The sequence below is a fragment of the Sinohyriopsis cumingii genome, chromosome 10, assembly GCF_028554795.1.
Source record: "Sinohyriopsis cumingii isolate HCF-2022 chromosome 10, ASM2855479v2, whole genome shotgun sequence".
Taxonomy (NCBI): Eukaryota; Metazoa; Mollusca; class Bivalvia; order Unionida; family Unionidae; genus Sinohyriopsis; species Sinohyriopsis cumingii.
Genome location: NC_142970.1, coordinates 47,118,761 through 47,144,027, shown reverse-complemented (window position 1 = coordinate 47,144,027; position 25,267 = coordinate 47,118,761). Strand labels below are relative to the sequence as shown.

General features: G+C 34.7%; 1 protein-coding gene across 3 annotated transcripts in view; it reads left to right on the top strand.

The window, feature by feature from the left end:
- Positions 1-8,804: 8,804 nt before the first annotated feature.
- LOC149789990 (uncharacterized) overlaps positions 8,805-25,267 on the top strand; it is an 84,743-nt gene continuing 68,280 nt past the window's right edge. For all 3 annotated transcript variants that reach the window (XM_089972079.1, XM_089972078.1, XM_089972077.1), the window contains exons 1-6: positions 8,805-8,909; positions 17,348-17,422; positions 18,263-18,390; positions 18,982-19,108; positions 20,917-21,051; positions 23,863-24,024. In XM_089972079.1, the coding sequence (XP_089828205.1) occupies positions 8,823-8,909; positions 17,348-17,422; positions 18,263-18,390; positions 18,982-19,108; positions 20,917-21,051; positions 23,863-24,024 (714 nt within the window). In that variant the 5' untranslated portion in view covers positions 8,805-8,822. The remainder of the gene's footprint in view (positions 8,910-17,347; positions 17,423-18,262; positions 18,391-18,981; positions 19,109-20,916; positions 21,052-23,862; positions 24,025-25,267) is intronic.

Here is a 25,267-nt window from a genome sequence, read left to right as displayed (position 1 = left end):
CTTATTAACTAATCTTACACACTTCAACCATTATCCAAATTCACAAATCAAGCATGTGTAAATTCTAACATATCACATAAATAAGTGCACTAGTTTACTACTAAGTAACCTATTAGCGAATGACAAATAATTCTGACCACAAGCTAACAATCTAAATATAAATAATTCTCTACATAATACTCAAATAAGCCTTTATATGAACACTATAAAGGTAATTATATGTACTAAACGATCATAGTAATTAAGTATAAATACTACACATAGTTACAATTACAATGCCATAATATTCTGCAAAAATCAAGCAAGTAGCTTACTGACCTTTACGAAGACTTGTCTTTCCTTACAATCTCCTCTCAAAGTTTTACCGCCAAATTACGTGTGGCTCTCCCTTAGTAACACTATATTGCTCATCAATCTCCCTAGGCAAAACTAAACTTTTGCTTGCTAGTTAGAAGTTATAATTCGGATCGAAATTGTTATCACACCCTCTATCTCAATTCCGATTGGATATCGCTTTAATTCGATCCAATCAAACTTAGCGGACAATGTCCTTTTCGCTGTCTGTCCATGTGGGGACGGATTTAGAACACGCCCCGTTCTCATGCGGTTCCTCTGATCTAGGACCAAGCTGTAACACCTAGGTGGGAAGTTGCGCTAAGCTGTGCCGATTCAAGATGTTGAATTTTCTCTCTGGTCACGGTAACCTAGCGTAGGAGATTAAATCTAGCCTGCAGCAATGTTTAGACAGCAACCATGTCTTGTACTAATACCTTAGTTTATACTCGACTTACGAACTGGGCTTGAGCAAAAGTGACACGGACCCTTGTTTGTATAAATTCTCACAGAAACTAAATCTACAATTTTGTTTTCATTACTCTGAGTTAGCCTTAAAAATGGTTGCCTCGGATGCAGGAGGTCGTGGGTTCGATCTTCGGCCGGGTTATACCAAAGACTTATAAAAATGGTACAAACGGCTGCCTCACTTGGCGCTCTGCATTAAGAGGTTAGTGTTAGGACTGGTCGGCCTGGTGTCAAGATAAAGTGACTGGGTGAGACATCATGCTACATGTCTGCGGCATGATGCCCCAGTGCTAGACATCACTATAAACTGCCACATGTCAGACATCGTAGCGATTTGACTGAAAAATTGTTAAAGCTACGTTAAAAATCTAAATCACACACACACACACACACACACACACATTAGCGTATTTGGTGACTCCCAGGTCACAGCTACTCTAGCACTGAAGATCAAATGTGTAACTTTACCTACAGTGTTTCCAAATAATGGGTTTATTTTCTGTTTACAAAAGAAACATTTAAATGTGTGTTTTTGAAAGTAAGAAAGTGACGTTTTGTATTATTATTTGCATGAAACACAGTACTGCCGTCCAATATCATAATTTAGATTATAATTCATTATCTTAAAATTTCATATGAAGGGAAGAAATAAAATTTTCTTTTCAATTTGTGTTGTTGAAAAGAGGAAGTTGATGTTTTGTATGAAACTAGCGTGTGATAATAATAATAATAATAATAATAATAAACTATCTCTTACGAGGATAACAAATTTGGTCATGGCTGACCCATCTGCCATGTGGTCCTCAGTTTTTGTAATCGGCTATGTTAAAAAAAAAATAGAAGACCATGCACATAACCAGGTATCGTCGCACACTCATTCGTACATATTTAACATGAATGACTATGTGTGACTATACTGGGAAACATACAAATATGAACAATATTCAATACACAGGTACATACATTTCAGCATAAGTCTTACTTACCATATATACATATATATATATATATATATATATATATATATATATATATATATATATATATATATATATATATATATATATATATATATATATCGAATAAGATCTGGATATATCACTTATGGATTTAGTACCTTAAAATTATCATACGAATGGAAGAAATAAAATGATCTTGTTTGTCAAAACTTGTACACTTTGAATACCTAGCAATCCGAGTAACTCGCCTATCACACATACCATGAAATCAGCTGCAGAGCATGTCATACAAAAGAACACAAACTTGAAAAGCTTTCTCTTTTCCAATTTTAAAGCTGGAGGTATTAATAATAATAATAATAATAATAATAATAATAAACTGCAATATACATATGTTGTTTATCTGCTCCCATTTGCTATTATCATGTACCTCACAACCATTCCTTCTAAAGTCATGATGATTGAATGGAAATGGTATGTTATGAAAAAATTGAAGAGAAAAAAACTTGGCGCATCATATTAATGGGTACAAGGAAAAAATGTTTTAGCTAGAGCTTTTGTTGTTTGTCTTGGTTATCAAAAAGCATTTAGCATTGATTTTTTTTTAAACAAATGTCTTGCTGATATAGTAATGTGAATAACTTTTAGTTATATCTATAGTATATATTCATATACAAATGTATATACGTTTGTTTTTGCTAATCATTTCATGAAAAGCTGTCTCATAAAATGTGTGCTTTGTCACCCAATCAGAGATTTGACTGAAAGGTTTGATAGTGTTTAAAACCTTTTCATAATTATTATAGCCAATCATGATGTTTAAGTGAGAGAAAAATAAGTGACTTTTTTCCTCATTGCATCTTTTAGAAAGGTGGGGATTATGTCCTCCTGTCTGTCTGTTTGTATGTCACGCCACTGGTAGTGTAATGTATCTCCTACAATATTAAAGACACAGACGTGGAACTTTGAAATATGACTGGGGAGGGGTAGTTGTTAGATCTACACAGATGTGTCAAAGGGATGGTTAATATATTTTTTTAAAAATCTAAACACTTGAAGCATTGTAGGTGTAAATATAAAAGTTGGTTTGTAGCATTGTAGGTGTAAATATAAAAGTTGGTTTGTGTCATATTCAATGTCAGGGCTTTTGGGGTTACTTCCTCTGGTCTTGCCCAGTGATGGTCCCTGTGGGAAAGCTTCCCGTGCGTCACAACTTGGAAAATGTTGGGATCCTCAGTCAACAACCATAGATGTTCTGACGGACATGAGACAGAACTAGATATACCACCATATCCAAAACAGACAGTGGGTCATGACCTTTAGGTTGTGGACTTTTTCTCAGAGTCAAAAATGAAAACAAATGATATGCGATGAAATCAAACAAATTTCCAGTACAAACCCTGAGGACAGAGACTTGCTATTGTGTCATCACTCTGAAACTGGTGAGATCCTGAGCCTGCCTCTCTCTCTCTCTCACTCTCTCTCTCTCTCCATTGGTGCGAAGTTATACTGCGCAAATCATGAGATTCAAATGCGATTGTAAATGAGATGAATTAAAAATACAGACAACAATGGAGTGTCCAATAAAAACAAGGATTTATATATTACCAATCAATTATCATTATAAAAAATAAACATGTTTATAAACCTGTTAATGTTTTTTTTTCTCTGCAAATTGTACACATGCAGATTTCACGCTGCTGTTCCTCGTGCAGTAAGGTTATATTTTATGTTCGTATGAGGTGAAACATTCCAGGACCCCGTGCAACAGTCACGAGCGTCAAAATTAGTTTAATTCTTTGCATATAAAAACCTGTGTACAGTTTTGCATATAAAACCTGTAGTAATTTACCATAACGTAGACTCTTGCAAGGAAGAAATGTTAATATTTACTGCAACGATTAATTTATTGTTTATAAATGAGTTGAAGACGTCCCTTTAGAAATCGCCTGACCCCTGGGAAAATACTCCTCCTCTGTCCCCTCCCTCTCTCGGTGAACCTGTTTATTTGGGTAGGTATATTGCATTATTATATGAGACAGAAACTAGTACGTATAGTTATATTTGTAAATTTAAAGTTTTCATATTTTATTATTACGCACTAAGTGTAAGATTGACTGATTAAAAGTCAAACATATTACCCTCAGAAGATACTAATAATGTGTGTGTGTGTGTGTGTGTGTGTGTGTGTGTGTGTGATTTGGATTTGTCAGTCATACTGCTACGATGCCTGCAGTGTGGCATTTTATAGCGCTGTCTAGCACTGGGGCGTCATGCCGCAGACACGTAGCATCATGTCCCACCCAGTCACATTACCCTAACAGCAGGCCGACCAGTCCTAACACTAACCACTTAGTACTGAGAGCCAAGAGAGGCAGCTATTAGTACCATTTTATAAGTCTTTGGTATGACTCGGTCGGGATTTGAATCAGCGACCCCCCGCATCCCAGTCGGACGCTCGAACCACTAGGCCACCGGAGCGCTCGATAATCATCATCATCATCTTCATCATCATCATCATTCAGGTACGTGGATCTTGGTTCCATTCTATATGTGAAGAAATACCAAGCAAAGACTTTAAGACTTGGTCTTAGATATGTGAATATTGGTTCCATTCTAAATGTGAAGTTACACCAATCGAAGACTTTAAGACTTGGTTTTCGGTATGTGGATCTTGGTTCCATTCTACACACGAAGGTATACCAACCAAAGCTTTTAAAACCTGGTCTACAATTGATGAAGGATACATTTTTCGAAGTGTCTTTTCGTTAGGAGACCAATGTCATTACCTGATAGGCATCACATGACTTCAATAAGTAACATATTCTTGTATAAGATTTTTTTTTCATTGTAGTCGATAATTTAAAATAAATATATATTTCAAAAGGCACATTTATTGTTGCATTTATAAATCATCGAATATAATTTTTGCAATTTTTCAGGAGACACAAAACTCTTTTTATATTTTATTTTAATAATTTGAGAAATTTTGGATTTTACTGAGACTTACCACAATTTGGTTTTAATCAATATATCTATGGTTTAAAAAAAGATACATTCTAAGTTGTCAACAGGATCAGGAATTTCCCAGTGAAAACTGCTGTTCTAAACTCAATTACAAGTAAAAATATTTATTTTCATTAATAATGATTTGAATATTTAATCTATGATCATAGAGAAGTAATACATATGCAAGATATTGTTTACAAAATTACAAGATTTTTCTCAGGTAGGCTTAAATCCAATTACTAATCATGGCCAGTCATACAATATACATAACATCGACTCATGCACAAAAGCCAAAAACACAATTCAAATTAAATATACATAACAGTATGAACTAACATGGGTTATTGGGGTGGGGGTTGGGGCGGGAGAAATTGAATGGCCGCCAATGCGACAGAACCTCGTTCTGGCCTCCAAATTGTGCACGTCCCTTATCCCTAGCATGTGCATGTGGTGTATTCTGGTAATCTACAGGCTATCATATTCACCTGAATTCGTTTTCAAATGTCCAAAGCAATAAACGATCCAAAGGTTACCTTCATTCCTTTCGATACCAATAGACTGTTGAAAAACAAACATACATACATATACATACATACATACATACATACATACATACATACATACATACATACATACGTACGTACGTGCGTGCGTGCGTGCGTGCGTGCGTGCGGCGTGCGTGCGTGCGTACATACATACATACATACATACATACATGCATACGACCGCTCCGGTGGCCTAGTGGTTAGAGCGTCCGCCTCGGATGCGGCAGGTCGTGCGTTCGATCCCCGGCCGGGTCGAACCAATGACTTACAAAAATGGCGCTCAGCGTTAAGAGGTTAGTGTTAGGACTGGTCGGCCTGGTGTCAGGATGTGACTGGGTGGGACATCATGCTACATATCTGCGGTATGCTGCCCCAGTGCTAGACATCACTATAAACTGTCACACTGCAGACATCGTAGCGATATGACTGAAAAATTTTAAAAGCTCCGTTAAAAATCAAAATCATACATACATACATACATACATACATACATACATTTCAATGCAATTCAGTTCAAAAAATTTTACAATAAAAAAATTAATTATGAAACAAAACGTAAATTTGTACAAGTCAGCAAGTTACGAATAATAGGGAACAGAAAATTCCATTTCCTTCAAATCATTTCTAGCATAAATATATAGAACACTTGTCGAGATTATTGAAAAGTACAGTTTGATATTCTGTTTATACTTAAGGTAATAATGCTTGTCGGTGGTTGTTTTTGTTGTTGTTGTTGGGTTTAACGCCATTTTTCAGCACACGATAGGCTATACATGGCTGCTAGTATTAATGGTGGAGGAAGAACCCTGAAAAATCCTGTAAAGAACCACCGACCCACGAGAAGATACTGGCAAGCCTTCTCACATACCCACATTGGCTGAATCCGAGACTCGAACCGGCGAATTTTTGACAATTTTACTTTATTGTCGCTATTGATATTGTTGTTCCTTACTGCTGTTAACCAAAGTGTGTATGTTCTATCTAATAATGCTGAAAGGTTTAACAAATAATACGTATATATGTGTGTGTGACCAATTTCCACACATTAATCATTAGTGACGCATGAAAATAACGATAAAAAGTATTAATTATCCCCGTTTTCTAAATGAATTTAATATGTACAAAGTTTCATCACAATCCTTGCTGCTTTATGTTACCCCCTTCCCTTCTCATGCATAACGGACGAACTACGCAGAAATCTGGAGTGAGAGAAAAAAAAAGGAATTTTGGCTGGACTAAAACCTTGACATAGAAATGACACCAAGTAACCTACAAGAATATGGTTCGTCGTAAGGATATACATGCACTTTCCTTGAGATTTATCTAGTGTTGATCAATTATACGGTAATTTTTTGGGTTACGTGGTACACATACTCTGAAGCATTTAATTTTAAAAATCGACTCTCTCTCTGGACCATCATTGCAAGATATAGGCTAAAATCTATGAAATGACGAGTGTAGAGCATTTTCGTTTGTGTCATCCCATGATGTATCTGGACTTATGAATGACGGTGAGTGTTAAGTCAAACTAACCGAAGGATGAGAGAGAGAGAGAGGTGCGCTTTGTACAGTTTCATATATATATATATATATATATATATATATATATATATATATATATATATATATATATATATATATATATATATATATATATATATATATATATATATATATTGTAACCAAGGTATTTAATATTAAATATTTTCCAAGAAGTGTTGAATGCCGCCGCCATTTATGTAGTGTATTCCATTTTGATATTTTGAGTGTGAAATTCTGGGTTCCAAGCATATCGATTAAATGGTTTACAACCGCAAGTGTCCATGATCTAAACGGAAATATGTTGATAGTTAAATACTTATTGGTTAATGGATTTGTATGGGAAAATTGGGATCTTGGGAGTGAAGTATATCCATCCGACAAAACGAGTTAATATTTTCCCATACAAATGCAGTAACCATTTTATTGTATGCTCATTTTCTTATTCTACCTAAGGCTTAATTATATAAACAAAAATACACTACAAGAAACAAAGTAACTTAATGTATACCGTATTCCAAACTAAATACACAAGTGCAGATTCATCATTACACAACAAGATTATTAAAACGCACATGACTCCATCCAGAAAAAAATTTGAACTTAGTCGCGCGCTAGACATAACTTTCGAAAGAAAATGGCGTTTTGGTCTACTTAAAATTGAAATTCATATTGTGAATGAATGCGCATTACAACAACTTTTCCATTTGATCTGGAATGAATAGATTTGGATATTTTTTTCGTTCCACGAAATTTCGTTATTATGGACTATTATGAACTGGATTTATCTGTGCCAATTCTACATGAAATACGTCGGATTTCAGCGGCGACGGAGCAGCGTGTTGACATCTGCAAGTGTGTTTCTGTTCTGTCATTGAATGTTTGAAACCATAATGTGGGAAAGTTATGAAGTCTTTCAATTGCAATTATCAAAAAGACGCTATGGAATATAATGTTTATTTTATTTTGAGTGCAGTAAGGAGGATGCAATTCCACTTGGAATATAGTCGAAATTACAGTACAATTTCGAAATGTGTAATCAAGCTTGAGAACCCATCACATGGCTCATGTAATTCAGATTTGCATAACTAAGAAAGTACATTTTGAGGAAATTCAGGATGTAAAACTAAATATATTTTTTGCAATTCGTATCACCAGCTAAAGAAGACAGTGCATGTCCTGTCACTTGCGTGTTATTTGTAATTACCCTATTTGGCGTCTTTAATTACCTTAAATCCGAAACACTGTATCAGAAAATTTAACGCGGAATGTGGCAAAGTAGCTCATATGTTGCAGTCCACGAAACATCTGCCTTCGTTCATGTAATTGGTTTACTTCATCCACAGACAAATAAAATAGATTAAAAGTGCTGGCATCTGCGTTCATTGTTTGTTTACAATAGAAAGTAGTTCCTTTATTCACGTGAGTTCAATATGAAGTGAGGCGCGAGTACAATATCGTAAAATACTGAACTATTCTGACAATGTAAAGTTAGCGGAGATAACAATTAGCATATAATAAAACACGTTACTTTCGTACCTTTTTGAAAGCAATGCGTTACTTTTATTTATGGAATATATAGATTTTACTAACTCACGCCAATTTATATCATTGTTTATGTCAATCGACCATCACGAGATGCGACGATATTGTGTACTCGTTTGAAACGGATGCAAGCAACATGACATCATGATGCCACAATATATATTTTAAAAATTATTTTACAATCTCGACAGGGAGCCTTTTCCGAAGTTAAACTTTTGCTTTTCTGAAAGTATTATTTCCTTAAATAATTTGTCCCATTATTTCAGTTTGAAACAAGCAAATAACTTTACATTTTATCGTACGTTTAGAAGGAGTCCAACGTTAAGGACTGTGGAGATCTGATTTAAATCAGACTGGTTTAGAAGAATTGCGTTTTATTAGTGTTGATCTTATAGCGGAAGTGCGTAATACGTCAACATACAAGATGGAGGCTGTGCCGAGAATGCCGATGCTTTCGCTAGAAATGAAAAATAGCATAGAATATGTAGATTTTGGACCGACTCTTAAACAGGTTTACAGATTATTGTAACTTTTGCTTTTAATTATTGGAATGTTTTAAACTGATAGTCATTTGCATTTGTAATTAATTTGTTACCTTCCAAATACTTCCCCACCCCTGCTCGTTTCAAGCCTTTGCAGGAGCTGTCAAAATTTACTCCGTCATGATGCCATCTTGTCCCAGAAGATTTCAAAAGAAAATGTTCGCATGCCATTTACAATGGTAGTTCCACATTTTCTTTTGGACGTCATATTTTCAGATCCAAAAACCTCCTTTTGCAACGAATCACGCGAGTATGAATCATCGGGATTCATTTCTTAGTATTCCCTTGTAGAGTTCACGTTTGCGTAGTGCTTTTGTGTACACACACATGAGATCTTTTTTTTAAAGTGGCGTACAAATAAGATTTCATATGCACTTGAAGGTATTTCTGTAATAAATGAAAGTTTTCATTTGACTTTGATTACAACTGGGAAAATGTACTCCATTTGGTTCAGCTAAACCAAAAAATTGTTTATTATGCAAAAAGGCAAATGTCTTGCCTCATAAATAAAATAACTTTGTGCTTAAGATTTGTTTTAATAATGAATGAAATTGGCCCCTTTTGGGCAGATAGATCAGAATAAAATAGGAGCACCTTTGCTTCTGTTGCAAAAAATGTTTGTTCATTTGACACAGGTCATGGACAAATGACTTCTGAAGGATCACTTGCCCCCTGAAAGAAAAACAATGCTGTAAGAGGTCTTTGTTGTTTGGTTTTTTTTTTAATGAGATCTTCTGGCAGATAGCCCTGAACAGAATTGGAACCCCACTAAGATTTAGATTGGCATGGGGGTAGTCCGACAGAAAATTTGATTTTGGTTATGATGTTAGTCCACATCAGAAAATGCTTCACAGTTCCATTATTGTGGTAGTAAGACCTCAACCCCAAAAAGAAAAATATTAGGATTGATTTCTTACATAGTAAGGTTTTAGGAGCATTGTACCCAGTCATGTTTAAAGAAATTGCACTGTGATCATTTTATTTTAAATGACTTACGAAAGAAGTAATTACACACTGCCAGGTGAACTATAACATTTATGTTTGTCATTAACATAATTTGGAAGTGGTAGCTTGTGAGGCTTGGGTGAGATGTTATTACAACATTCTAATAGGGTTAAATTATGGGTCATCAGATTTGTCACTCTTTATGTTTACACTCTCACCAAGTTCTGGTCATTTTACTTCACAGCAATCCTCAGTCACAAAATGATCAAAATGTTAACGTTGATCATAACTTTTTAGTGTGATTTTTTTTGTACAGCGCCTAGTGATGAATGAACTCACTGATATGAGTTTGTAAATGAATCTGATTTGTGAGAGTTGCAAATATACATTTTCATAATCCATTATGGGAAAATGTATTCAGGTGGATGGGACACAACTTATTCACCCAAACAGTAACCGATATTGCTTTGTCAAGATGATTTGTGGAAGAGAATTTGTTTTACAACAGTAATTATTTTTAAAATAAAGAATAAATTCAGTCACGGCCATTCTCATAATTCTGGGTTCATGGCTGAAAGATGTGTTGTGTGCTTGTACATTTTGTAGAATAGGATATCTCAGAAATTTGTTCTACATACTATCTAGACCATCTCATATGAAAAGATTGATGTAAAACATTATAAAATCATTGTTAATGTTGTAAAACTGCAAGGCAATGAAATGCCTTATTATCAGCATATCCTTTGATTTAATATAATTGATTACACTAACTGTGCCAAAATCATTTTTTCTGATGTGCATTATATAGCTGACTTGTTTGCAATTAAATATTTTAGTCATAAAGAAGAAAACAACTGGTACTATATTAATATTAAAAAATTACAATTAAATTTGATAAAAAATAGAGATTTCATTGTTAGTTTGTCAAAACCAAAAGAATTTTACTACCATTTCTCAAATCTTGAGATCTTGACTGCCATTTAACTTGTCGAACCAGTTTCTGTGAGAAATTATCATTGAACAGATGAATTTCAATTTGTTTATATGACATTCACGAGTTTGACATTATCTATTTGATGGATGAAGATCAAGATTTGTATGTTTCAGGGATGGCTCTGGCTTTAAAAAGGTTGTCACACCAAAAATTATCAACCTCCATATTTTGTCACCAATTTTCAAAAAATGTTGCCATTTTCATAATACAGTACTCTCCGTTTATCTCGACATCCTCGGGACCAAGGTAATATTGTCGACATGAGCAGATGTTTTGATACATAAGGCTGGGGGTAGTGGCTGAAAATAAATTGAAATTTTGCATACAAGTGAAATTTTTAAACGATAACCAGGCATCAGTGACTAGGATTTACGTAGAGGACAGAAAATGGAAATTTTTATCAAATGAAGGTAACTTGTATGAAATACACTTGTATATTGACAACTTACATTTGTGTAATACACTCCACAGCATGTTAAATAATACAAATGCATATGAAAAATCAATGAATTCGAGTATTTGATCATATGTTAGAAAATTTACGTATCAGTCAAATCCTGTTTGACAACACAACTAAAATGTAATATAAAAAACAGTAGTCCTTGTTTGATCGATATCCCATTGTCAACAAACACATTTCCCGAAACAGTTCACTCCGATTTTTATTATCATGGTAGCACATGGCAGTATAGTTGTTTACATGATACATGTACATGTCCTTAAATTATCTTAGATTTTGGTCAGCCAGAGACAACTACGTAACCATAATGCCGAGGCAACAAAGGGGATAAGGCTATTCAGAAGGAAATGAAAAAATATGAAAAAATTAAAAGTATATCAGTTTTGCAAAGATGTCCCTCCTTCGTTTAACTTGACGGCCAGATATCTATGGTTTCAAATTATTGGAACTTTAATTGGGGTTTTAAACCGCCATTGGTAGCGATCAGAAGCATGAACTTTTTTTAGTTCAAACAGTAAACTTTCATGGCACAATAAATGTGATCCAATCACTATGAAAAATGAAACAATGCTTTTATTTAAGTTAGTTGTCAACTTTCTTTGATCAAAGGTTTTCGGCTTGCTTTGATGAAGGTTTGTGTGTTATTGAAGGTGCTAGGCGCTCTATGAAGGACCAAACAAATGCCCGTTTGTTCTTGCTGTGGCAAAATCAAATAATTGTAAAACATTGACAGAGACAGGATTGTATTTTCTTTTGCTTAGTATATATACAGAATGAGCAGTGATCAAAGGTAATCAGTTTTCTTTGAAGTTTCAGCAAAACTATTTTTTTCTGGTACATTTTTCAAAAGGAAAAAAATAATTTCGTCATCACTGGATTATAGTCATTTCCATCCCCGATTTCAGAGGTGTTCGATTGTAGCTCGTCAGGTAGCATGACTATTTTGGTTATTTTACGGCATACAGTAGTACTAAGACCATACTTCAGCAAAAGCGGATTATGATATAACAATGCTCTGTTAGGGTGGTTTTCAATATGAACAAAGGATTTGTTTGTGTAACAGTAGATTCCACTGCAATTTGATATCCAGGTTTGCAGCTTCATGTTGTGGTGTCTTTGAATTTCACAACTCAAAACCAAAGACTCTATATACATTTTATATCAGCCAAAAATGTTGTTGTCAAAAATATTGCCAGATGGTATATTTTGTCGCCAATAAGGAAATAAATCGCAATTTGCAACACTGGTGAAGCACAGCACAATCCCTGGTGTTTATATACAATAAAACCTGTCTTGGCTGACATCTGCTATAAGTCATCTGTCATTTATGATCACAATCAATGTGCACAAATCAGTTTTATATTAAAAATGCATTATCTTGTACATTCAGTTACAGAATGCAGGCAGTGACTACTAGTCTTAGGCAAAATATGCACATTGAGACAGCTGTGAATGACCTCATTACCTGAGATAAACACTGCTGATCATTGGTAAAAATGAGTGTCTGCAGGCAAAGTGTCAATTGTTCTAAAATGACACTGCTCTTTATTTGTATATACCTGGCAATCTAAGCACACTATCAAATTCCACTCAGTGTATCTTTTTTACATGCATTCCTAGTTGCAAGTACAGCTGTAGATTTCATATGTGTAATATGTAATTGCATTTTGTCCTAAGACTTGGAACAAGTTTGGTGCATTCAGTAACATTACATCTGGATTAATTCATGATTCTGCACTGATAAGGGGGCAGAGACCCACCAGGCACCAACAAAAAGCTTCTGGTGTCAGAAGATAATCGTTATGAGCTTGGTTAAGTTGTTCAGAGTATTCTAGATCAACTTCAGAGAAGCTTCAGTGGTTGCTGCTGCTGTTTTAATCATGTACATGTTTTTGTAGGTAAGCTTGTGCTGGATCAATCCTCAAAAATCCACCGACAAGTAACGGTTTTATCAGTGCCCTGGCATAAAGGTTATTGATATAAAGATACATGATATAACTGTTAGGGGCAGCGGTGTCATACCCAATCCATGTTTGGGTTGTTTGCATGTGCATATTGATGATATGCCATAGAAATATTGCCATGAAGTGAGTGGTCAACAAACAGATGTTGGTCAGTTGTTTTAAATGAGACTGCTTTGAATAACCTGCATTGAAAAAGAGACTAACACTACTGATTACTGATTTTTTTTTTAAATTTAAAAAATGACTGCTAAGGACACTTGTTATAAACAACAACAAAGTCAAGTTGTGATGTATGGCACTATTGTGTTCTTAACCTTTGTCCATGATAATCTTACCTTAATATAATGATCGTTCGGAAACGGCATGTTAATGTTGTTTTTTTTTAAGGGTTTTACACCATTTTTCAGCACACGATAGGCTATACATGGTGGCCAGTATTAATGGTGGAAGAAGAACCCGGGAAAACCTACTGGCAAGCTTTCTCACATACCCATGTTGGTCGAATCCGAGACTTGAACCCACGCAGAGAGAGGTGAGATAGCAGTGATCTGTAACGGAGAGTGCTTTAGACCACTCGGTCACTCGAGGCCCCCCATGTTAATATAGCTAACTTTTGTCCATGATTGTAAGTTGTAAATAAGATGTTGACATAGCTTTTTGAGTTTAGAACATTCAAGAAACAGACTTGTTATGTAGCAAGAGTTCAAGTTCAGTCTCGTTTACTGTTAAACTAGGTTTGTCGATTGGAAATCTTCACCAGGTGGCTGAGTAGTTTAAAGCACTTGCCTTTACAGATCACTGCCATCTCGCCTCTGTCTGCTTGGTTCAAGTCTCAAACTTGGGCAGTGCAAGTGTGCAAGAAAGCTTGCCAGTAGCTTCCCGTGGGTCTGTGGTTCTTTCTGGGTTTTAACCCAGGTTCTTCTCCACCAGTTATGTTGGTTGCCATGTATATCCTATCTCATGCTGAGAAATGGCTTTAAACCTCAGAACAACAACAATTTTATCAGCTTATTCTGGTATGAAATGAGTAAAGTAGTTTAACAAAAACTTTGAATAAAGATTAAAATGTGTTTGCAATATTTGCATGTATGTTTCCTTCTTTATCCAGTTGAATTTCAACCCTGAAAACTGTTTGTCTTCCACAAACCTTGTGTGAAAAGCCACATCTCTTTAGAGACTGTTTTTTGTTGGCAGAAGATGATGGCTTATACTTTATATATCAGGGGCAGAAGAACCCTGTGCCTGAAAGATTGGAACAGCTCCAAATTAATGACAGCCATATTTCCCAACGTGAAAGCCAGTTGGCAACAGAAGATCATGATTCAGAAGTGATCGTGTTAAAAATGAAAATGGAATTCTATACTTTTTGCAGGAATAATCATTTGATCATTAAATTGTCCCACTGTGTATCTGCTCCAGGAGGCCTGATTTATCTCACTGTTATTCCCAAGTTGAGATGATTGCTGTCATTAAGAGTTTACACTCATCCACATATATTGGCTACTCATTGTCTTTATATAATCATTTTCATTGCCCCACAAGGTGAACCCTTCAAAAGACAAGATTTGTGAAGGCGTGTCATTTGTCAATACACCAGCATATGGTAGCAATATCTTTACTGTTTGACTTGTTAGACTGAATCCCTGTAATCTGTTATGGTGCTTTCTCATTGGTCTGTTGAAGAAATGGGGACTTGCTGTAGAGCATATGACTGTTGTTTCTGTTGGCTAACTTTAGCTAAAAGAATGTTTTTCCTGTTGGCTAACTTTAGCTAAAAGACTGTTGTTTCTGTTGGCTAACCTTTGCTGAAAGACTTGTTTCTGTTGGTTAACTTAAGCTAAAAGACTTGTTTCTGTTGGCTAACTTTAGCTAAAGACTTGTTTCTGTTGGCTGACTTTAGCTAAAAGAATATGGCAAGTATAAAGAATCAAATCAGTCACAATTAGCTTGATGGATATTTTTTTTTAAAATTCCCAAATTTCCATTTGGAAAGTTTATAACTAGTTAACAGCTTATGCAAAGGGTTAATTGTACTGGATTAACATTACTGTGAACAATAATGATGTAAACTCATATAAACATGTTAACAAGCTTTTGTATGAATCTGATGGACAGGAAGACACCATAAAATATTACCGGTATATCTGAAATCCTAAAACTTCACTGGCATTTGTCAGATATTTTTTCCCTAATATTATGTGGCAAACATATATTTGTTTATTTCCTTTTATAAAAACATTCAAAAGACATATAAAAAGTTGTGATGGATGAGATAATATTGATATATCTGATTATTAAATGTACCAGAAAATGTGTCAGTTATGGTTCTTAATTTGTTATTGCTTTAGTGTTTGTATGTTATCGTTCCATTGTTGTTGTAGGGTTTAATGCCATTTTTTAGCACAAGATAGGCTATACATGGCAGCCAGTATAATTGCTTTCACAGTTAACTGGTGTCCTCTCAAATTAATTTTTATTAATAAAATTAAAAAAAATCTTCCTTTCTCTCAGAAAACTTAAATATAGAATTTCACCCAGCAACATTATTTTATTTCATTCTACTGTTTTTAAAAATTATAATAATTGACAGCAAGCTGACTTACTATCTTGAAAAAATGTAACACCCAAATAACGTGCATCTCCAGTAAAGCTGAATTGTGAAGTTTTATTTTTTTATCTGGTCCCCAGATATGTTTCAGAGTAATAAAGATTTGTTGTTGTTGCTAGTATCTTTATTTTTTTTAATTTGGGCCTTGGCTTTGCATATATTATTTTAAATATATCGTTTACTGACACACCATGACAAGCCAAATGGCATAAGGGACTAATTTATTGTCTATTAATTTAGTACTGGCAATGGGTCATTCATTATTATTATTTTTGGCTTTTGGTAAGTCAAGAAGGCAAGCTTTCTTACCACTTTTATCTTGTGAGTTTTGGGTATGGAGTTCTTAAACAATTGGGAAAACACACTGGCCAAACAAGCTTATCCTATGACTCTTCTGGATTGTCCAGCACAGGAAATATGTAAAGTAGACCTAGTCACCTTTGAATTAAGCACACATCTGTATTGTCTGACACTTGAACAACCTGAAAACTAGACATAGTGAACTTTGAATTTTACCTTGTTACAGTGTTTATTTGGCGATCTAATGGATAGACCTAACAAAGACAAATTGATATAATGATATTTAAGAACTTGTTGGAATGATGTCCTGTTGCTGTTAGTATTTGGTGGACAACACCATTTAACTCAGTGACATAAGGTTTGAATTTAATTGATCAGAAAGTTGTACAACAGACAGTTTTTATGGGATAACTGATAAAAAGACTGCTTGGAAATATTATGCAATGATGATGCCTTTTTTTATATTGCCTGCCGCAAAAGATCCTGATTTTCCATACTGTATGTCCCTGAAGACCCCAAATTTTCAACCTGAACTGCAATGTCAACCTCTCTGAAACTGTCTGGCATGCAACACCTGACTTTGGAAGCAGCACATAAAAACTTGCAAGTCCAGCTTAGGGGCTTAAGAGTTCCACAAGATTTTAATTTTGGGGGTTGGTAAGTGCCAGCAGATTTAACCTTGTTTGACATGTGAAACTCCAGAATGACCCCCAGTTTCTAAACTGGCAGAGCACATACCTGCTCCAAATTAAAATAGATTTAACAAAGGTGAAAAGGGAAAGACAAAATAGAGAAATATATGTAGAAGATAAAACAGAACTAACATTTTATAACTACATAGTAGTGATCTTAAAATATAGGTAGAGAATAAAAAATTTTGTTTAGGTACATGTATATTTGAGTAGAACACGTACTCCACCCTTGGAGACAACTCTGTAGTACTGAGGTTTTCAACTTATTTTACATAGCATGCCACCAGTAAGAGAGTGACACTGTTAAAATCAAGATTTTTGGCTGCCCTTTGCATGCCACAAAACCGTTTGACATGTCACCTTGTGGCACGTGTGCCGTAGGTTGCCGACTCCTGCTGTAGTATTAGTCTGTTTAAATTAATTTTCTGTTTTTCATTTTTGCAGTACATACAAGACCACTATGGAGAAGATCCCGCTCATTTTAACAAGGCATGCAGTGAATTAGAGCAACTTAGACAGGCAAGTTGACTAAGATGGGCTTGCTTTTTGTCCTATTGCTTTGCAAAGAATAAGCAGGGACATTAATTAAAAACTATGGAATGTTTTAGACGAGTCCATGGGTTTAATTTCATATTTTGTGTCTTTGTTATTCCTTTTGATGTCTGATGTACTCTTTATTGGAATCCCTAATTATGAAGAACTAAGCTTACTTGTGTCTGTTGCTGGTGGGCATAAACAAATGTTTGGCTTAATATCAGATGTTCAACAGGGTCCACATTGTCATTAAAGGTCATTGAAACACATCGAAAAATTAACACCTTAATTTATGGTCATGAAAGTAATTTTTTTTGCCTAGGTCATTGAAAGTCATTGAATTTGAGAGATTTTGCTTAAATAAATCAAATGTGATTGAAAATTTTATTTCGAGTTATTTATTTTACGTTGTTTGAGGATTGGAAGCACAGTTTGATTTTATGTCATATTCCTGCAATTCTTCAATTAACAAAATCCATAGTATTTAATCAGATATCATGCATAGCACCCTTTAACATGACATCATTAACACATGTGCAGTCTTTCATTTCATAAAGACAGTTTTACTTGGAATGTGCTCAAAGTGAACAGAATATGTTCCAAGGATGTCCATATAATCTCCATTTTAAATTATCCGCATTCCTGTGTGGTTGATAAAGAATGATAAGAAACTGACCAATCCAGAGCATCTTTCCAGAACAATTCATCGAGTGTATTATCCTGTTAATATTATGAACCACTTAATAATGCATACCAGTAAATTTCCTTTGTGTCTGCATTTAATTAATTATATTTTAATTCAGATGTCAAACTTGTTCATTTCAGACTGCTGTTCACATTTCACATGACTTTATGGGATGCAGTACTTTAAAAAAGTATTTTGCCCAGCTTCAGTTTCTGCAAGGAAGGTTCCCATTGACAGAGGGGGGAGAGGCGGCTATTCCTTTTACATGGTAATCATATGAACATTTTCATGTTTAGATTTACTGTTTTTATGATTTATATTAACTATACTCATTCCACATATTGAACATAGTACTTGCTTTCATTGTCTTACCTTTTCAGGTGATCTGTGTCATAAAATACTGCATGATTCTGACAATGTAAAATTGACGGAGAGACGAAAAGAGTATATAATAATTGCTTTTTTTGCAAGAAATATATATGTATGTGGTAGAGTTTAAATACACACCAGTGTAATAATGGATATATGGTGCCAATTGAAATTGAAAGTAATGTTTTAAATATGAGTAGCTATGGTGAAGTTTGTATTGCCACTGGAATTTTTTTAAGCCAATGTTAAAGATTGTGTGCAAGTTCATTATGTGTATAGTATTATCCAAGAGAAAGGTGTATGTATGTACGTGTCTGTCTGTCTATTCTTCCATCCAAACATTTGGTTTAACAGCAGTATAACACAGTTCTTGCCAGATATTGCCATGCAAGTTTAGGTGTATAAAAAAAAGCATCCAAAACAAAGACAAAGACAGAAGTAAACTCCTCAAGATACAGGATTTAAATGAGAATACAATTTCTTTTTCCAGGGAGGACGTTTACACAGGAAGGGAGGTAACTCTGGCAGACATCAAGTTTGAACAAGCAAGCATTCTGTACAACATAGGGGCCCTCCACTCTGTTTTGGGTGCAATGGATACAAGACAAAGTGCAGATGTGAGTCCATTTGCAGTAAATTTGAAATAAATATGTGAAGAAAGAAAATAAAATATTCAAATGGTATTCACATACTAGCAGCAAATGTAAAAAATTTTGAATTTTTATTTTTCACAAGGGGTTCATTCTGTTTGGGCCATATCTAAAAACAATTATTTCAAATTTTGTGAAACTTTCTGATGAAGCTTAAACCCCATCATGCTTAGAATATTCTGTGGTATTAAGAAAAATAACTTTTCATGTAGCCATTTATGTTTAGATTGAGTAAAATTGTACATTAAATTAAAAATTAGCAAATTTTTCATTTGAGTTTCAATATAGAAAGCAAGTTAATCATTTCCATACTTCAGTGTACCACTCCGGTGGCCTAGTGGTTAGAGTGTCTGCCTCTGATACGGGAGATCGTGGGTTTGAACTCCGATTTAATCATATCAGAGAATCATAAAACTGGTACTTACAGCTGCTTTGCTAGGCGCTTAACATTAAGAAGTTAGTGTTAGGACTGGTCGACCTGGTGTCAGGATAATGTGAATGAGTAGAACATGATGCTACATGTTTGCAGCATGATGCCCCAGTGCTAGACATCACAATAAACTGACCGTTCCGGTGGCCTAGTGGTTAGAGCGTCCGCCTCGGATGCGGGAGGTCGTGGGTTCGATCCCCAGCTGAGTCATACCAAAGACTTACAAAAACGGTACTAACAGCTGCCTCGCTTGGCACTCAGCATTAAGAGGTTAGTGTTAGGACTGGTCGGCCCGGTGTCAGGATAATGTGACTGGGTGGGACATCATGCTACATGTCTGCGGCATGATGCCCCAGTGCTAGACATCACTATAAACTGCCACATTGCAGACATCGTAGCGATATGACTGAAAAATTGTTAAAGCTACGTTAAAAATCCAAATCACATCACATCACTATAAACTGCCACACTGCAGACATCGTAGCAATATGACTGAACTTTTTAAAAAGCTACATTAAAAATCCAAATCACAAACACACACACACTCCATACTCTAGCAGTTAGTGTGAATATTGTCCTTACCAACATGCATCTGTCTGTCAGTGACAAAGCTTGTCATCACTTCTACCATACTGTTGGAATATTTTAATGAAGCTTTATAAATTATATATGCAGCTGATGTGCAATCAGGTTTTTCCATTTTTTCTCTGTGGATTTTTTTAGAAAAAACTTATAGAAACTAAAGTACTGATCATTGCTTCTCCTCCCAAACTGTTTGAAAAAATTGTTAAACTTTGCAGACTAGATATTTGATTGGTGTTGACACACAATAAGGTTTTGTTTTTTTCTGCTCAAATCTGTTTTGATGGATATTTTTTGAAAATTGCCATTAAATGAACTTTTTTAATTCATTCTTTGCACTGGTTTTAAAAGTTTATTAAAACTTTGTTGACTAGATATATACTGGACACTAAGATTTTACATTTTTCTCCACTGCATTTTTTGGGGAATTTCTGGAAAAAATTGTCAAGAAAAGATGAATTTTGAGAATTTAGCTCATAGTCACATCTCATTCCATACTGCATGTAATGATCTTTTTTATAGCTTTTGCCTAGATTTTTAGTCGGTACAGATGTGAATAAATATTTTGTATGTTGAAATTTCTTTTTTTTTTAACCAGAATTCATCTTGTTTATTTTGTATTTATGCAACTCAGCAGTATTTCTGCTGGATATTTAGAGATGTGCATGAAACATTATTGCCTCAAAGGGTAAGTATATTTTTTGCCATAGAGTTAATGCATCACCTTTGAAATTCAATTTTATTATTATATTTACATTTTCAGGGCATGAAGGTTTCGTGTACACATTTTCAGTGTGCGTCTTGGGCCTTTGAATGTTTGCGGGATCATTTCAGTTCCTCAGCCATGAGCACAGACATGTGTCATGAAATTTTGACATTCCACATTCAACTCATGCTGGTATGGGTTTCGCATATTTTTTGTTATTCTTGTATTGTTCATGTTCTTTTAATGAATACTCAGAAAATTTCAATCACAGTTTGCCTTTTAAACTAATTAAGTTTGATTAGTGTTCCACAAGCATGGAACTGGAATTTCTTTCTGGTCCAGATTGGTCACTATTCAGTAATGGTTGTTAGCCCTAATTAACTTGCATTATTTTATTTTTTTACAATCCCCCACATTAGCATATTGGAAACTTACAACAACTGATATTTTGTAGAGCCCACCTGCCTTGGTAAGAGCACAAAAGAGCAGTCACTTTGGGTGTCACAGGTGCAGGTCTCTCCATCCAAAACTCTGTTCACACCCAAGAATAGTCTAAATATAAGTCTTTTTCTTAGTTAAATAAAACATGGGTTTGACAAAAGGCAATCTCTTGCTGCGAAATCATGCATATATACATGTTCCCTTGTTAAGAAATTTAGTTACTTTCATCATTTGTACAGCCTTGCAAATATGTTATACTAGGAGGTGTTAATGACTTAAAAACAAAACAGCAGAAAGCAAAAAGTAAACAGCACAAGCCCTGAAATTGTCAGTAGCCAAATCTGGATAACTCTTATGTTTATAATGCAGAAGCAGGTGTTGATTCCTTCTGAGTGAAAGTGAAAAAATAGGCTACTCCATGGTTAATTGGAATAAAAAGTAAATGAAAGCTGGATGTATTGCTTTTTTATCCTTAACAAAATTAGCAGTGTGTAATTTTGAAATTGTCATTGGATGCAGAAGATATTTGAACCATGATGGGCAGCGTTGAGTTAATCTCGTTAATCTACAACTGAGTAGAATTTTCATGGATCATTTATCATGCTGTCAAATAGGATGCTTTAGCACTATTTCAGTCCATCAGAAAATCAGAAACTTTCCTTGGTTTTTATCAATTTTAGGAATAATAAGCCTTGTCTCCATTGAGCATATGTATTATGTCACCCAGGGTCAGATCCCAAGGGTCAGGCACACAACATTGTTTCACAGTGCATGAAACGGCTGATAAGAAATCATATTTGGAACAAAATGCCAACTTATGGCAATGCTGTATGAAATAAATACCTATTAAAGAACTTTTATGAAGTGAAACTTGTTTTAATATTAAGTTTTTGTTTTAATTTGAATGATAGATGTAATATGCCCCATTATATTCAGATATGACTGATAGTGACTCCCTTGCATTCTTTAATAAGACACTAATTAGGTACTTACTGTGCAGCAAAGCTGGCTTTATTTGAACAACTGTATGGTCCTTCCGCATGATAACGCAGGATAATTAAAATAATGACTGTCTCTAACTAATTAGAGTTCATGAAAGATACCAATATCACTGTATCACTTGGATGTAGATCATCCTAACTTCATGTTAATTTTACACACCATAGACATTTAATTCATTTTTGTCATATTTTCTCTGTCTTCAGGTGGCCAAAAATAATTATTTGTATTGCTGCCTGAAAAAGTTTTTAAATTTCTGTAACTAAATTGCTTTGCTTGGAGTCAGAAACAAGACCAAAAAAAGAAGTGTAATATTCAAATGACAAGGTAACATACAGACCACTGACAGATATTCTACAGTGTTTATAGACCTTATTGCCCTTAAGTTATTGGGGGAAAGTTGTAAATTGCTTTTCATAAAAATCATTTGATGCATGATAATTTTTGGCAATCATTAGTGCCATCGTATTAAATCTAACCGAGCCATTCAAAAATTAGTTATTTTTGTGTGAATATGACCTATTGCCAAATGTACTAGATATGATTTTAAACTCAAAAAGTAGAAAAGGTTTAAATTCTTGGATGTCAGTGTCCAAGAAAGAGAATCCATTGGTGACTCTGTACATGTATTCTATGTTCATTTTTGCACCAATTTAGTTAGTGTGATTTTTTTTTTAATGCCCTCCCCCCCCCCCCCCATCGATCAACTATATAAGGAGGATATGGTGTTGCCTTTGTCTGTCACATCCTGTGGTGACTTAGTGGTTAGGGTTTTGGACTCATAACAAGAAGTTGTAAATTTGACTTCCACCATTGGACAAGCTAGGATAAGCTACCCTGGTATCTTCCATCAACTTGCCCAGACATGATAAAACTTTAAAACACCAAAACCAAACCATCCCAATTCATCACGTTATTTCCATCAATAATTATTTTTTCATTATAAGTTTTGAAATACTTAGTTAATTAAAGCCATATTTGGTATAGGGCTTTACATTTAAAAAGACCTTGGTCAAATTCATTTTTCATTGTTTTCTGTTAATTATGAAGACTCGTCTGTTTGACTTCAACATTGGTGGGAGAATCCATGTTATGGAGTTCAATGCATACATTTTCCACTGTCATAACCTTTAACGAAAATTTGCATTTTTTGCTCATTAGACCATTTAGTAAAGTGAGCTTATCATATGGCAACATTTTAAATTAACAAAAGCCAACAGACCAGTTTGAACCTAATTTAGCAGAGCGCATCCTGACATGAAGAATTTTCATATTTGTATAAATAACACTTATCTGCAATAATATATGGCTGCTGTTACTAAGAACATCTTTTGACCACTTATCAGAATCCACTTAAATATTGACCTGATTTTGTAGAAAGTGTTTAGCAATAAAGGCTTTTCAGGTGTACATAAGATTATGATGAGTGATATTAGAACCACTTGGGCCTCTTGTTCTCTGGAATTTTTTTCAAGCCCATCTTTTAGAATTATAGTTGTTTATTTTAAATGATAGCTGTATGCATTCACTCCCATTAGATATTGTGTTATTTTTGCATTACAGGCACAAGCCCAGGAATGCATTCTCGAGAAGTCGATGACAGACAGTCGAAAGAGCACCATCACAGCTAAGGTTGCAGCTCAGATAGTGGAATTTTACAGAACCACAATCAAGCACCTAGAAGTTTGTCATTCACAGGACCTTTTGAGCTCAAAGAGATACAAGGTAGATTCATCTGTGATGTAAAACTCTGTTTATTACAAGAAACCTGAAACCTTATAGTTCTAATGTAATCATATCTGATCTGCAGCATTTGGGCACTAGGTGCCTTATAAGCCTCTAATGCCCTTTGTCAGATCTTATCGACAGGATAGTTTATTATTCAGATATATGATAGTGTTTGTGTTTGATGAGGTAAAAAAAAAAAAAGGTATAAAGATAACATTGTTACTCTTAATCTTTTCCTGATTAGAAAAAAATTCACTCGGCCAAGTAAAACTTATTTCCTGGGCAGCATATGTACAGATTCGCACATGAAGAATATATCTGTGTCCACTGTATTAAGAAGCACTGGAGTTCAATATTGCCTAACATCTAGCCTATGTCAGTTACCATTTGTTTCATTTGCTGTCTTGTGATGTCAAGAACATGTTGAAAACGAGGCACTGTGTTTTTATCCATTGGTTCCTGATGCAAGCTTAATGCCAAAAATGAATAAAAAATTTGAAAATATTTTTTGTATGATTGGAATGAATATTATGGGTTTACTTATTGTGATACCATTGGGTAATGTAGCCACTAATTAATATGGAGTAATTTTCCCTGTCAAAAAGCTATCACATCTGTATGAGTTAGATCTGTCTGAAGTTAAGAGTCATTGAATGTCAATTTTTGTGATATTTTCATCTGAATAGACAGTGTTACACTTGCCCCAGGGCTCAAGTATTTTCAGGGTTGCAGCTTTATCCATACATTGTTTGCCAAACCAGGAGATATTTCTGCAAGTATGTAATTACTTTTCACAAGACAGAGGTAGCTATTGGTTATTCTGAAGATATATTTTAAGTGTCTATTCTGATTTCCACCACATTTCACACAGTACACATCATTGCACGAGTTATCAAGGGAGTGGTGTATTCATATAGTACAGATTCATAAATCACATAATTGTGGAGATAGTATCTGATTGGTCAGAATTTAATCATGGCAATGACATACTAAAACCTTTCAGTTCTTACAGCCAATTAGCAATTTTCCCTTTTATAAGTGCCATGTTACTGAAGGTTTGACTAAAATGGAATGTGCCCCCTACACCTTAACTATTTGCTTGACTTTTAATGTTATGCAACCATCTGACCAAATGAGAAATTTTAGATTATTTGGACATTCTGTTCTGTATGTCTCAGAGGCCTAAGTTGTGATATCTTGCTAAAAGGAAAATTTCTTCACATTAAAACGAGTCTTAGAT